This window comes from Haliaeetus leucocephalus, unplaced genomic scaffold, assembly GCF_000737465.1.
Source record: "Haliaeetus leucocephalus isolate CR32 unplaced genomic scaffold, Haliaeetus_leucocephalus-4.0 Scaffold616, whole genome shotgun sequence".
In the NCBI taxonomy this organism is placed as follows: Eukaryota; Metazoa; Chordata; class Aves; order Accipitriformes; family Accipitridae; genus Haliaeetus; species Haliaeetus leucocephalus.
In genome coordinates, this window is record NW_010973052.1 from 3571604 (window position 1) to 3585687 (window position 14084).

General features: G+C 41.9%; 1 protein-coding gene across 3 annotated transcripts; it reads right to left on the reverse strand.

Annotated features, from left to right (window-relative positions):
* Window positions 1–1438: 1438 nt before the first annotated feature.
* LOC104838474 (chromosome unknown open reading frame, human C11orf54) lies at window positions 1439–14084 on the reverse strand. 3 transcript variants are annotated; one of them, XM_010578228.1, is made up of 10 exons: window positions 14048–14084; window positions 12983–13070; window positions 11191–11314; window positions 9022–9120; window positions 8000–8073; window positions 7099–7200; window positions 5940–6116; window positions 5043–5192; window positions 4336–4452; window positions 1439–1653 (listed from the first exon to the last, which is right to left on the reverse strand). In XM_010578228.1, the coding sequence occupies exons 3-10, from the start codon at window positions 11246–11248 to the stop codon at window positions 1480–1482; spliced, it is 951 nt and encodes a 316-aa protein (XP_010576530.1). In that variant the 5' UTR covers window positions 11249–11314; window positions 12983–13070; window positions 14048–14084; the 3' UTR covers window positions 1439–1479. The 3 variants fall into 3 exon arrangements, with proteins under 3 accessions (XP_010576530.1, XP_010576532.1, XP_010576529.1); XM_010578230.1 differs by lacking the exons at window positions 12983–13070; window positions 14048–14084 and adding an exon at window positions 12442–12576; XM_010578227.1 differs by lacking the exons at window positions 12983–13070; window positions 14048–14084 and having other exon boundaries at window positions 11191–11330.

Genomic DNA, 14084 nt, shown 5'->3' on the forward strand with positions numbered 1-14084 from the left:
GCCGCTTTCCCTCTGCCCCTCACGCCGCAGGCAAACCCCGGCCGGGTTCGCCCCTCAGAGGGGGCCGGGCAGCTCCGAGCTGCTGCGGTTTTCTTTTACGGCGTTATTTCTGTCCAGAAGTTGGTTTAATTCCCCGTTCTAAGCGTAAATTCGCTCCTGGTGCCCCATCATCAGCTACGACCGCGCAGAAGTGTGGGAGCAGCTCGGAACACCTGGCATTTGTTTTTCAAGGGCGAACGTCAGAATTTGTGGTGCTGCATGTGATAGCATATTTCCATACATTCTGTATGGCATGTCTAAATATTTTGATGGTTTTAATATTTTGTCCCCGCCGTGGAAACTGGTTTGCTGCTAGGTGACTGTAAAAGTGAGATTTGGTAAATAATTATTAGAAATCTTATACTAACACTATGATTGAAACAATAGACAAAAGTATAGCCAAGCAATTAACTAGTAGAGGTAGTTACTCATAAGTTTTGCAGTTCTTGGCTCTTATGACTAGATGTTCCTGTCCGCTAGATGAGAACAATGCTGAAACTGACCACATGTGTTTGAAACTGCGTTAAGCTTCAAGATCAAAGAACAAGGACAAGAATAAAGACTTTCCAGGACAGCCAACAAGAACTTCATCAAATGGGTCGGTGGTCGCAAAAGCAGCCCTTCGACTCAAATGGATCCTTCATTGCGCATGATCGGACGTAGGCAGTACTATGATAATCAGTTGTAATCATTTTTATGTGTATGTATACTAATCTGATTAATATGCAATTAGTTATTCTATATAACCTGTTAGTGCTAAAGCTGTGGCATGCACACTAGGTGGAACTATTCCCTGTGCATCCAGCGCTGCAAGAAAGAATGCCTGCTTTCTAAAACTCCAAAATGAGTCTTAGAGAGTTTCTTCGACCGGCTTTTCGGTATCGCATGTTTGCCAAGCCTCTGAAGAACTAGTTTTACAAGGTCAGGTCAGAGGATGGCCTGGTGTATGCCTGGGAAGATGTGGCTGAAGACAGTCACAAGTATGTGTATGGAATGTTTTTATCTTTAACTGTTCTGAGGACTGGCAAACATCCCAGCTGAGCCAGATATGTGCTCCTGGGTTAGTAATATTGGCTGTATGCCATTAGTTCTTTCTAGATCTTTGTTGAAACATATATAAGTTTGATTCTTTTGTGAAATAAATGGAATCTTGTACGGAGAGCTTGAGCGCTTAATTCAGTCGTGGCAGGAAGCACAACCAAATAGCAAAAAAAACCCCAAACACATGATTAATAATACTGCAATGAAACTGCTGTTTGAATTCAGTCATAGCAGTTTCAATTACACTTTGAATTTCTCCCTTAACAAAACTAAGAAGTTGGTAGTTTACTGCTCTCACATTTATTCTCGACTCTGATAGATGTGCATAATTAAAAGCGTTAAAAAACCCGGCATTTCAGAAAGGTCAAATCGTGACACCGTCGCCAGCACCTCCCCGCTTCAGTCTCTCCCGACAAGGTGCGTCTCCTGGGGCCTGTCGATGCGGAAGAGCAGCTCGGCGGGCAGGAGGTACCCCAGGTAGTGCACGCTGTCGGGGCTGGTGTCCTGGTGATAGTGCCCTCCATCCCCGTGGTGGCTGAAACAGTGGGTGTGCTCCAGGCGCAGGTCAAAGCCCTGTCACCAGAGAAAGGCCGGTGAACACTCGTTCACGTGAACTGTGGTTAAAAGTCCTGGGATAGCCTCTCCTTTATACCACATATTTCCACGCATCTCAGAGTCTGCTCCAACCAGTGAGCAGTGAAAACTTGTGAGACACTTGTGGTAAGACAAAAGAAGAGGCGCTGTACCAGGCTTTATACCATAGGACATCAAAGAGAAAAGAATTTAGAAACCCTGACAGCACCCAACTTTTGGTGTCAATCTCCCAGAGATTTTCTTTTTGTTGTTCTCTCTCTTTCCATTGGGATTAAATAAAGCAGTCACACCAAGGAACTACTACTGGAAATCAGAACGCCTTTGCGCTGAATGCCACAGGCCCACGCGGTAAAGGGACAATCTCTACTCCAATTCCAAGAGCCAGCTTAGATGAAAATGGGAAGAATAGCAAATAAAGTAACAACTAGCATAGTAAACCATGGGATCACCCCCACCACTTTTATATATGTCCTGGTTTCAGCTGGGATAGAGTTAATTGTCTTTCTGGTACCTGGTATAGTGCTATGTTTTGGATTCAGTATGAGGAGAATGGTGATAACACACTGAAGTCTTCAGTTGTTGCTAAGTTGTGTTTAGACTAGGTCAAGGATTTTTCAGCTTCTGATGCCCAGCCAGCAAGAAGGCTGGAGGGGCACAAGAAGTTGGGAGGGGACACAGCCAGGACAGCTGACCCAAACTGGCCAAAGGGGTATTCCATACCGTGTGACGTCATGCCCAGTATATAAACTGAGTGGAGTTGGCCCAGGGTGAGGATCGCTGCTCGGGAACTGACTGGGCATCGGTTGGCAAGTGGTGAGCAATTGCATTATGCATCACTTGTTTTGTATATTCCAATCCTTTTATTATTATTATTATTATTATTGTCATTTTATTATTGCTGTTATCATTATTATTTTCTTCCTTTCTGTCCTATTAAACTGTTCTTATCTCAACCCTTGAGTTTTACCTTTTTTTTTCCCCAACTCCCTCCCCCATTCCACTGGGTGAGGGGGAAGTGAGTGAGCGGCTGCATGGTGCTTAGTTGCTGGCTGGGGCTAAACCATAACAATGTATCATAGAATCCTGGAATGGTTTGGATTGGAAGAGACCTTTAAAGATCACCTAGTTCAACCCCCACTGCCATGGGCAGGGACACCTTCCACTAGACCAGGTTGCTCAAAGCTCCATCCAACCTGCCTTTGAACACTCCCAGGGATGGAGCATCCACAGTTTCTCTGGACAACCTGTTCCAGTGTCTCATCACCCTCATTGTAAAAAATTTCTTCTTTATGTCCAATCTAAATCTACTCCCTTTCAGTTTAAAACCATTGCTCCTTCTCCTGTCACTACCGGGCCTGGGAAAAAGTCTCTCTCCATCTTTCTTATAAGCCCCCTTTAAGTATTGAAAGGCCACAATAAGGTCTCCCCGGAGCCTTCTCCTATGCACGCTGAACAACCCCAACTATCTCAGCCTGTCTTCACAGGAGAGGTTCTCCAGCCCTCGGACCATTTTCATGGCCCTCCTCTGGACCCTGTCCAACAGGTCCATGTCTTTCTTGGGGCCCCAGAGCTGCATGCAGCACTCTAGGTGGGGTCTCAGCAGGGGGAGAATCACCTCCCTTGACCTGTTGGTCACGCTTCTTCTGATACAGCCCAGAATATGGTTTGTTTTCAGGGCTGCAAGAGGATACTGATGAGCAATGCTATGGCGTTTGAATGCCACCTTCTGCTGTTGTCCCTATAGTGACACTCACATTTCCAAAACCATAGGCTTAGCCGAGTGCTGTTGAGCTTGCAGTGGATAGAGATGGGAGTAACCCAGCTGCATCGACTGCACAAGTTGCATTGGTTCTGAATGGAGCAGCTGTTGATGGCTGTTTTCAATGTGCTCATCAGTTGATTCTGGGAAGATGCACACAATTTAGCCTTATGCCAAAGGCTGCCACATAATGACACGATAAAGTCATACCCTTGAATGTATCCAAGCCTACAGCATGTCTCATTTAACTCTAGAAAAAATGGTTTTTATATTACTTATGACTGGACTGTTATTTATAAAATAGTCATTTTCATCAATGGTTTCCTGGTTACTTTTAAATAAATAGACTTCCTAATGGTGAACATCTTAATGGCTTTTGAAACTAGATTGGTTTTTATCCTGAATTGTTTGCTGTTGAATCTAGTGCTTGTGGAAGATGCTAGATAACTTTCTAGCATGAGGCTTTGCAGACTTTAATTTGTATCAGCAATTATGAAACACATGCTTCACATATTTTGACACAGTATTAGCAGAGACAGTTCTTATGAAAGTGAACTACATGAACACACAGTTGAACAAGCTTCCATGCTCTTGACATTTCTCCTTGTGTGGCCAGCAGTGAATGCAAACTATGCTGTTGGGTTTGGGACACAAACACTTGCACACTTGCAGTTGGAACCGAACCATTAAGTTCAATCCACTACGAACAGCCACTAGGTTTCAGAATGACCTAGCCTCAATTCAAACCAGTGACAGAAATGAGAAGCTTCTATTTCATTACATCATCTCTGGAAGAGTTTAACACAATATATATGCACTCTGGTTCTGAAAAGGAAAACCATATCCAAGACAGAATTCATCACAAGTCTCAGTTTATACTTAGAAATGAGAAAGAGACTCACTGGATCTCTGGAAACTATTACCGGCTGACAAATCAGGGGAGCCTTCATTTCAAAGAATTTGAGCCAGTTATTCACATCCTCATCAGTATTCAGAGGACAGGCAGAAAATTCTGGAGGCTACAGCAAAAGTAAAAGCTTTATAAGTGAAAGGAAGACACTTGTATGAAGATATTTTTTCTCTAGCAACTTTCCTTGGCTTTTCCCCTCCCCACTATTCTGTTCACATTCCTTCTTGCCTAAAAGAAGCTCACCAGTGCCCATTACTGTGTTTCTGCCAGAAACAGAAGTGACCAGAATATTGCTTCTTTCATTGCACAGGTAGTGGGAGAACTACTGAAGTAAGGATTCTCCTCCTGGTACATTTTAGAAGCTCAAGCATTTTTTAAAAATCTGTTTCTTCTTATAAGTATCATCTCAGTTAATGTATTTGATTTTAATTCATTTTATAATAGTTCTACAGTTCTTTAGCTGCCCACAGATTTCAAAAGAAAAGATGACGGTACTAAGGCCAAGTAATACAGCATCACTAGTTCTGTAACATCAGTTTTGTAATACCAGCTCCTTACTTTAATGCACTGCTTATCCTAACAGTTTATGCATACATTTAAAAATACAAAACAAAGTCAAGGCTCTAAGATGTTACACCCTGATTTATACTTTTGTTTTCAGGAGGATGAAGAAAGTTATATGAATTCAGAACAACTTACCATAATGTGAATCTTTGCTTTCCCCTTCTGAATGATAAATGTACCACCCATCCCAACAGGCTTTTCTCCATAGTGTTTCTCTAAAATTTGTCTCAGACAAGACACAAAGTTAAGTTCCCCAGTTCTTCCATTGGCTTTCACTTCAATGACCTGAAGAATGAAGTTAATTTGTCACTGCTGTCTCCTGCTGCAACAGCGTGCAAAGGTCTGTGAAAGCTTCTCTGAAATTCTCCCAAGCCTATAACCCAAGATTATTTTTTTTAAATGTGAGTTTCCCTGCAAGTGCTGCTCCACTTGCATCGTTCAAGTACCTGACCAACTCTCTTTCCTGACTTTCTGTTCAAGGCTACCTTTGCCTGTGAAGGGTGCTGGGCAGCACATCATTTACTCATACATAAGACAATGACATAAGCAACCCCTTTCTGTCTACCAGCTGGCTTCCACTCTGTATAAGGAAACTCTTGGAAACAGAGAAGTCTGCTAGTTTCCATGCAGTAGTCAGGTTTCTGACTGCTCTGCCAACACCTCTTTGTGCTAGCTGTGTCGGGGGAAGCACTTCTACAAAAAACTAGACAAGTGCCCAGAACTGATTTACACAAGTACTTTATACAGCCATTACCTTAAATCACTGCTAGTTTGGACTGGATTTGAATGGATGATTTATGATGGAAAAATTTTAGTAAACTAGTATTTAACCCTCAAAAATCCAAATGCCTCTCTGTCTCCACCAATTCTTCCCCTCGTTCACCGGCATCAGTTCCTTACATTTTGATATTTCTTTCATGGAATTACTACTTTACTATTATCACAGAAAACTGGTAGGAGAACACTGAAACATGAGTTTCCCTTCAGCCACAAAGCTCTACAAGCAAAGTCACCTTTGATCCAAGTACATACCTTACCAGGTTGGCCCTCACTGGCATAAAGGTTGGCCAACAGCCCAAACTCACAGTCAGTGTATTTGCTGCTATACTTCTCAAGCAGGCACCCTTTATCTGCAGGATTTATCTGAGCAATGTAGCTCCCATTCACAGCAGGCTTTTTTTCACTCTTAGTTTGAACAATAGGGATAAGCTGAGAAAAAGAACGTGTAAGAATAAGTCAAGTAAGTCAATAAGAACATGTTAGAGTCAGTCAAATTAGCAGAACTCATAAATGCAATTTAAGCTTTGGACCTTGATCCCAAGAAATAATCCCCTTCATCACACAGCTCTGTGTCTCAGGATGAGGTCTGTACTGGTTAAGAGAAATGCACTAATATTGTAACGTAATTGAAAACTCCAGAAAACAGTTTTACTTTTTCTGGACAGTGAAATTTAATGTTATGTGAAAAAGAAAGTTAGGTTTTAAAAAAAAAAAAAAAAAAAAAAAAGAGAGAGAGAAAAGAAAAGTCTAACCATTGAGATCTGAGGCCTGCATGCAAGTATTGAAATTCTATGTAATACTTTCTCAGTGTACAGTTACAACCACTATTATAGTGGCCCAAATTCAATGCAGATAGGGACTATATAATCTGCCAATAAATGCATCAAAATGAGATGGCAAGACCAGAGGTTTATGCTCAAGAAGACTGACTAACCAAAGCCTCCACAGGCAGTAGTTTTTGTCTCCCGCCTCACCTGCAGGTGATCATTTTGTATGTGGCATCTTTAAAACTTACAATGGTAAAACAAAGCCATCCAAGAGGGCAAAAGACAGGGAGTATTTCAAATGCATTTACCAGTAACTTTGGCAAGCATTTCTAAATCTTGTCATTAAAATCTCTGGTTAGGTCTTTGTCAATCAGTTTCAAAAAATCATGTTTCTTGCACGCTTCAAAGCAATCACATGCTTCTTGGAGAATGACAAGTTAAAAATTAATCTTTATTATCTCAATAGTATGCAACTCATTGGATGGCCCTCATCTGAATTCCTTCTAATGTGTTTTATGTGCTTTTGGCACGAATGGCATTTATTAAAATGTTTTGCTGTAAATGGGAAATACCCAGCATGATACTGCTCTACTATTATGATACTTTCATGAATTCATTGAGAACCAGAACACTTATTTACTGACCTCAGCATTTACTCCAAGAATCTTAGATGAAGCAGCTCCAGCTCCAAGAATGAAAGCTCCAGGCAGCTCTATGTCTTTTGCAACTGCATTTAGATCATAAACCTGCAAGAGAAAAGAATTCTTTGATTTTGGTGTGGTGCTATGATTCTGAATTGTCATTCTGTTCACTATAACCTCTGGATGCATTTAATTCACAATGCCCTCATTAGTATTTTGGATAATTAGGTTGAACACAGTTTCTGAACAACACAACATTTGGTAGTAACAAATTGAGTACATGTCCATTTGTTTTCTGAAAGATAGAGTCTGCCTATATGTTCCCCTGCCATTTTACCCGACAACTGAATTATTGCTCTTATTGAAATTTATATTTGTGTAAAATAAAAAATGGAAGGGAATATCATATAGAGACAGATGGAGTGAAGTGTCAGAAAGGAGGCATGGTATTCTTGGAAAAGACAGTAACATGAATCCAGTGCTGCCCTGAAAATGCAAATACAACCAGTTTTTACTGATTTTTTACCACAGAAGCGTGGCTGTGACTTGAAATCCCAGGCATGCTGCAAGCCATATATAAACATGCAGACAAACCCCTTGTTTAGTAGTTCGTTCCATGGCTCCTGTCACAGATGGTATGTTTCCAAAGCTATCTTGTATTTGAGGGCAGGAGAAGATGAACCATCAACCACAATATGCTATTTTTGCTATGATATGTAAGATTTCCTGACATAGTCTGTTTAACACACATCAGAATCAATCTCATAAAACGCTGAAAAGTAAGTCTCTTTCACAAGTGGAATCTTATAGTATCTGTTAGTCCTTAGTTTTGTTTGTATTTCAACAAGATACTGCTTTTCTTTTGACAAATGTGTTAAACCCCACAGCTACAGGAAAAACTCACTTTTTCTTTCTGTACAACAGGTATGAGATAAGGAACACCTCCCACATCTGCTATTCTAGGCTTTCCGCAGATTCCTGGAAGAATACAGCCAGTTAGCTTGGTAAAATATTTTTTCCTAATAATCTTAAATGAGCACGCAGTCTAAACCCACCAAAGAACTGGTTCCTTGAACTTCTAAAACCCTTTGAGAACACTGTTTCCCTAGCATGCTTAGAAAAGTGTTGCACTATTAAAAAGTCCGAGGACAGTAAGCCCTAAAATGATTCACAGTAGGATTTAATGCTAAGCAACCTGTTGTAAAATTAACATTCTCCAAGCACAAAAAAATATTACAGCGGGCAACAACTGCCATTTGTTAGTTCTCCAGCAACATGCCCTCATCAGAGAGTGGATACCCCCATTGGGACTCCGCTTGCAAAATTTCAGCAAAGCGGATGCCCGAGTCTCAGGACACTTATTTGGACATGTATTTTAAGAAGGGACGAATCACCTTCTGGAGGTGTTTCTTTCTCTACATTGATGACAGCGGGAACTCAGAGGAGTAGCACAGATGACATGTCTGTGTTCCAGACAGCTAATGTCAAAGAAGATGAATCCCACTCGGAATAAGACAGTTTCACTTCACTGACATACATGAATGGCAGGAATTTAAAAATGAATAGAAGCACAACTCTTTAGGTTCAGAGAGTGATTGGCATGGATCAAAAAAATTTCTCCGTCTGGAAGATAACAACTAAATTTCAAAACCTTTTCAGTACACTAAATCAAGCTTATGAAATAAGTGAGTACTGCAATCATAGGTTAAGAAAACAAATTATGACAAGTACTTGGTAATGATTTGTCCTTGTTCATACATCAACTAGGAAGCAAATCCAGAAATAAAATGTAGCTCTCCTATCATGCATGTTCTTTACCTGAAAAACAATTTAAGCTCTCCCAACATCTTTAGAAGATCAAAACCAAGTAGGATCAAGTAGAAAGAACTGGAGAAGTCTTAGTGGAAGACAGGAATGCTAGGTTACCTTTAGCAGGGAAGTTGAAGGGTTCCTGAGTCAGATCAGGACAGTCTACAACAGAGACTTGAGCATCAGCAAAGTTTTCTTTAAGCCCTTTCTGCAAAACTATAATAAAGAATAATGGCAGAGTTATTGACAATGAAAAATTACCAAGAGTTTGACAAGTTACTAACAACAATAAATATATCTGATTAGGTTTTATTTCAGCAAGATGCATTAAAGAACTTAATGCTTACCCTAAGTAACTCCATTGATTTAAATGTTACTGTCTGTAGGCACTTATTTCCTGAGTCAGAGCTTCAGAGAAGAGCAAAAGCTTGTTCAGATAATTGTTAGCTACCACTTTAATTAATTTTAAGAATTTTAAAAACCTTTTAATTGAAATACAATAACTGACTGCTCCTAGTAGCACTAGCAGCAGCACAGTGTAAAGTAACATGGGTAAATTTAAAGCACATTCAGCAGTGGCTTCGCTTCACAAGAGCAGACAATTATGATCACAGTCAAATATCATGTGAGAGCAAAGGAGGAAGTAAGTTTTAGCTGAAGTGACAATCAGTTCTTTAACTAGACTGTTTGCAATAGCTTGATCATAATCTCAAACTGTCTCTGCTGTCTGGAAACTTCTGCTGTCACAGGATATTGCCTGTCATGTTTACGTTCATGTGGAGATTTTCTGGCAAGTGCCACTGTCACTTGGATAATGATATGGTGCTGATATCTAAACTTTTGGTTTTGCTTCATATCGATGTTTTTAGGCTCCGAACCTGCAAAGTCACTGAAACAACAGGAAGGATTCTGACTTAGACAAGTGCACTGTTTGGAAACAACTTCCAAACCTTGAAGTGTGGGATTGCCTTCACATACACTGCTTCAAATACTGTGTTAAAAGGTCCAAGTTCTTTCGTGCCTGAGGGTCTGCTTTGGCAGGTGTCTCAAACTAAGGAACAGAAAATCTAGTCTGTGATCTCAAATCAGGCATTTCTTTATTTACTCAGAAGGCTTTCCTGTGCCTTTGTTTCCTCCAATCAGGATTTCAGCTGTACCTTACTTCTTGGGAGCAGATTTACCAAGCTGTTGACCACAAGGGTCAGTAGAAGGTACTTGACAGGTTTCTAAATACATCTCAGCATCTTCTGATAAGTGGAAAAAGACAAGAAAAGGGCACTCCTCAAATTATACTCAAGAGCTGAACAGCAACAAAATTCACAACTGACAGGAGGTCCTCAGGACAGACAGGGCAAAAAAAAAAAAGGAAAATTCTGCTTCATGACCCATCTTTTCTGCTACTGTTTTAAGCTGTTCTACTGCAAGTACATGCTGTTCTCTGCAGATCCCACAGGTCTATAGCAGCCCTGACCTACTGCCCCAGCCTGACAGCTACAGGGTGAGGAAAGTACTGAGAACCACTGCTGGGACCACACTTCTGAAAGCATGGAAATATCAAACTCACACAGATTTGGGACAGTGGCAGACTGAACTTGAAGACCTCTCTGAAAGAAAAAAACCCTTTAGTTCATCTGCTGCAGGAGACAGACTACCAGAAGGAATAATGCCTTTCTACTGAGGCAAGGAAAGAAGCTCATGAACAAATGGATTGGACCAAATCACCTCTAGAGGTCCCTTCCAACCTCAACCATTCTGTTATTCTGAGCACATTTTCTGAAGGCTTTGGAAAGAAACAAACTAAATACAATGTTTCCTGCAGCCTGGTTGTAAGGCAATCACCAAAGAAGAGCAAACTAGGTTCAAGCAAGAGGACCTGCCATGCAGGTGCATGTGCATCTTTTCAGCTGTGTTTTAAGTAGTCCTGAAAAAGAAAGAAATAGCAGAGGGTAGAGGAGGACAGATGATCCCATATATTTAAGTAAGTTTGGTCTGTAATGGTCAAACTTTCACAACCCATGCACAAATATGCAAATGCAGCAGACAGTTTTAAAGAGTTTGAGAGTGTGTTTGTGTGCTTAAGTGTCATTGGGATTTGGGGGAGGAGTCATTGTTTGCTTTAAGGAAATAATAGCATATAGAAAAATAGCACTTTTCTTTACATCTCAGTGTGCTAAGAGCAGGAACATTCTGCATGTACTAGCTGTAGAAAGGTTTTGATAAGAGCTTTAAGATAAGTTTGAAGAGTACATTATAAGTTTGTAAAAAGTTACACAATGCATGACTTACCCCCAGCAAGCTCCTCCAGACTTGGAACGTGAAAAGCAAACCTTTCGACTTTGGCCATTTCCTAATTGGTGCTGATTTCTTCAGGTAAGAAATTACAATTTACTACACTGTAGGAGAGACTGATCTGTCAACAAGGATAATAGTTTAACAATTAAAGCAGGCTGTTTTCAATATGTTACTTATTTTTCAATTTCACTGAAGAATACATTAAAAAAATAGTAGAATTGTAGCTCTGCCATCAAAGGAAAGACTAACAGCTTCAATAGTAATGTTAATTTTCTTACGTGCTTTGGAAAAAGACGTGTCTGTCAACTCTATAGCTGGCTGAAAACATTACCTATGCTACTCCTCAAGCTTACAACTGGGTGTAGGCAAAACATATCCTACGCTGAATACAGTTCAAGGGACATGTCAGGAGGTTTATCTGTCCTTTGTAAGCCTGGAGTCATAATTTGTTTTTGAAAGAAAACTGGGCTTTTCTGAGCACATTAGCTGCCTCCTCAGGTCTTCCCTACCTTAATGTTTACTTTTTCAGCATTGGCTATGGTGGACTTTCAACCTCAGCTGTGACGTGATCTCCAATTGATTCTGGGCATATTTTTCCCTTCCAGAGGGGAACAGGCTAGCAGCAAAATAGAGAACAACAGCAGCAAGTTCTGCAGTATCAGGCTCTGTACCCACACAGAGCCTGTAACAAAAAGTTTTGTTTGAACATAAGTTTAAGAACCCCTTTACAAATGAACTGTATTTCAGTCACCCTTGCAACAGCAAAGTCAGCTACTAGGGCAAACAATTAGCTCAGGGCAGAAACAGCTGATTATATACTACCTATAAATCAGACACAGCAATCATTAACTCCTTAGGCACATGCTTGCTGCACACAGCAGAAAAAGAAAATGGGTCCCACTTATCCAGATCTCACGCCTTGGAGGAAAAAGTCAAAAACCTAATACAGTCCCAGACCTGACAGAACTTTTGTTAGGAATGACTATGATGTGAGCTAGCTGTTTATATATACTTCTAGCTTCTATTTTAAAAAGAAATCCTAGCTTTTATGATTGTCAAAAGTCCGAACTGCCCTTATACCATCAGCTTCTTAGTCTGCGTAAAGAAAAAAAACCCAGCGGAAAAAAGAAATAAAAAGAGTTGGGAGGTCATAGCAGTCACTTAACTGAAGTCTTTGAGCTCAAAGTTTAGCTACCCCAAATTACTGCTGTAGCATGCAGTAGAGAAAGGGAGAAAGGCAGCTACCTGTGTACAGTAATTCTCATCTCAGTTGGTCTTATCCATCTCCACAGGTGACTCCCTCCCTCCTCTGTCTCTGGAGGAGAAAGTAAAAGGCTGGATTTGGTGCCTGCGGTAGAAGCCTACTGTCAGATGGAGTGACTCATACCCCAAGACTTGAAGTGTGCACCATGAACACAAGAAAGGGAGTAATTAGTCAGAGAAAGAAAGTAAGAAGATGGCTTTCGCAGTATCATTTTAGATGATCCTGATCCCCTCCAGAACCTTTTGCCAGATCCAGGAGGGGGCTGTGCCAGGACCTAAGACACCCACTGAAAAAGTCCTGAAACAGACTGAGAAGGCAGGCTACAACTGCTGTTGTGCAAAAGGCAGAGGCAAGACTTGGACACAGTTCAAATAAGTAGGCTCAGATGTAACACCTAGACCATCACCTTCTGTTTAAAGGACAGTAGTCAGCTCCCCACAATCAAGAAAGAAGGGAAAGACTGTGGGAAAAGCTCGATGTACCATAATAAACCCGATCTAATTGTTAGATAGTAGTCCTTACCGGGAAGGACACAAAAGAGGAGTAGGTCCGTGAGTCACCACCAGAAGGAGAATTCAAGGGGAAGTTTGTGTGGTGTAGAAGGGAGAACCTGAAAGAAGACAACAACAGACAATTAAGATCCATCATGGAGGGGTGGAGTGACATTGAATTATTACAGAAGACTTTCAAAGAAAACCCACAAATGCTAAAGGGACGATAAGATTATTAGATCTGGGATGGTGCAACAAGAATGGAGAGAACAAGCATCTAAAAAGATTGTAAAGGTCTACCTTTTTGAAGCTGGAAGAAAACATCAGAGAAAGTAGTCAAGGGCCAGGAGAATGCAGATGAAATGGGAACCATTATATTAATGGGGGTGGGGGGTGGTGCCTAGTATCAAAATCTGAATTAAAACTAAATTTAGAGGGTAGAAGCCAGAAAGGAGGGATTATAGGTAGGGTAGAGATGAGTCAAGGTGTGGGGGGAAAAAGACATATGAGGGAAAAATTGAAGATGGCAGTCGGTGAGAGAAGAGAAATTTAGCAATGACACCAGAAGAGCAAAACATCTAGAGATGCATCCGCAGAGGCTGTATTCCTCAAATGGGGCGATGTAAGGAGATCCCGTCGGTGGCAGAGGAAGGCTGCAGGAAAGCAGGGACATCTGCTCGCGCGGCTGGGATTTGGGGAAGGGACGGGTCATGGCAGGGCAAGAACAGGCGAGACCGGGCTCCTGAGGGAGAGCGGTCAAAGGCGGCGAGGAGCGCTGCCGGGAAGAAACACCGAAGCTGACGCCGCGCTTGGCACGGCTGCCAGAGGAACGAAGGGATTATTCAGGCTGCAGCCGCCAGCTGAGGGGAGACCGGGCGGCAGAGGGAAGCAGAGGCAGGACAGCAACAACGAGAGGCCGACCGCTGCAACGAGCGGCTCCTCGGAGTCTCACAGCCCCCGGGGAAGCGCGGGAACGGCGCCCTGAAGGGGAGCGGTTGGAGGGGGAAGACAGCCGGCAGCCGCCCCGCACTGCCCGAGCCTGACAAAACCGCTGGCGGGGGACCCCCGGCCGCCGCTAGCGCCTGACCGCACGTACCTGCCCCGCCGTCCGGGCTGCGCGGCGGCACTGCCCG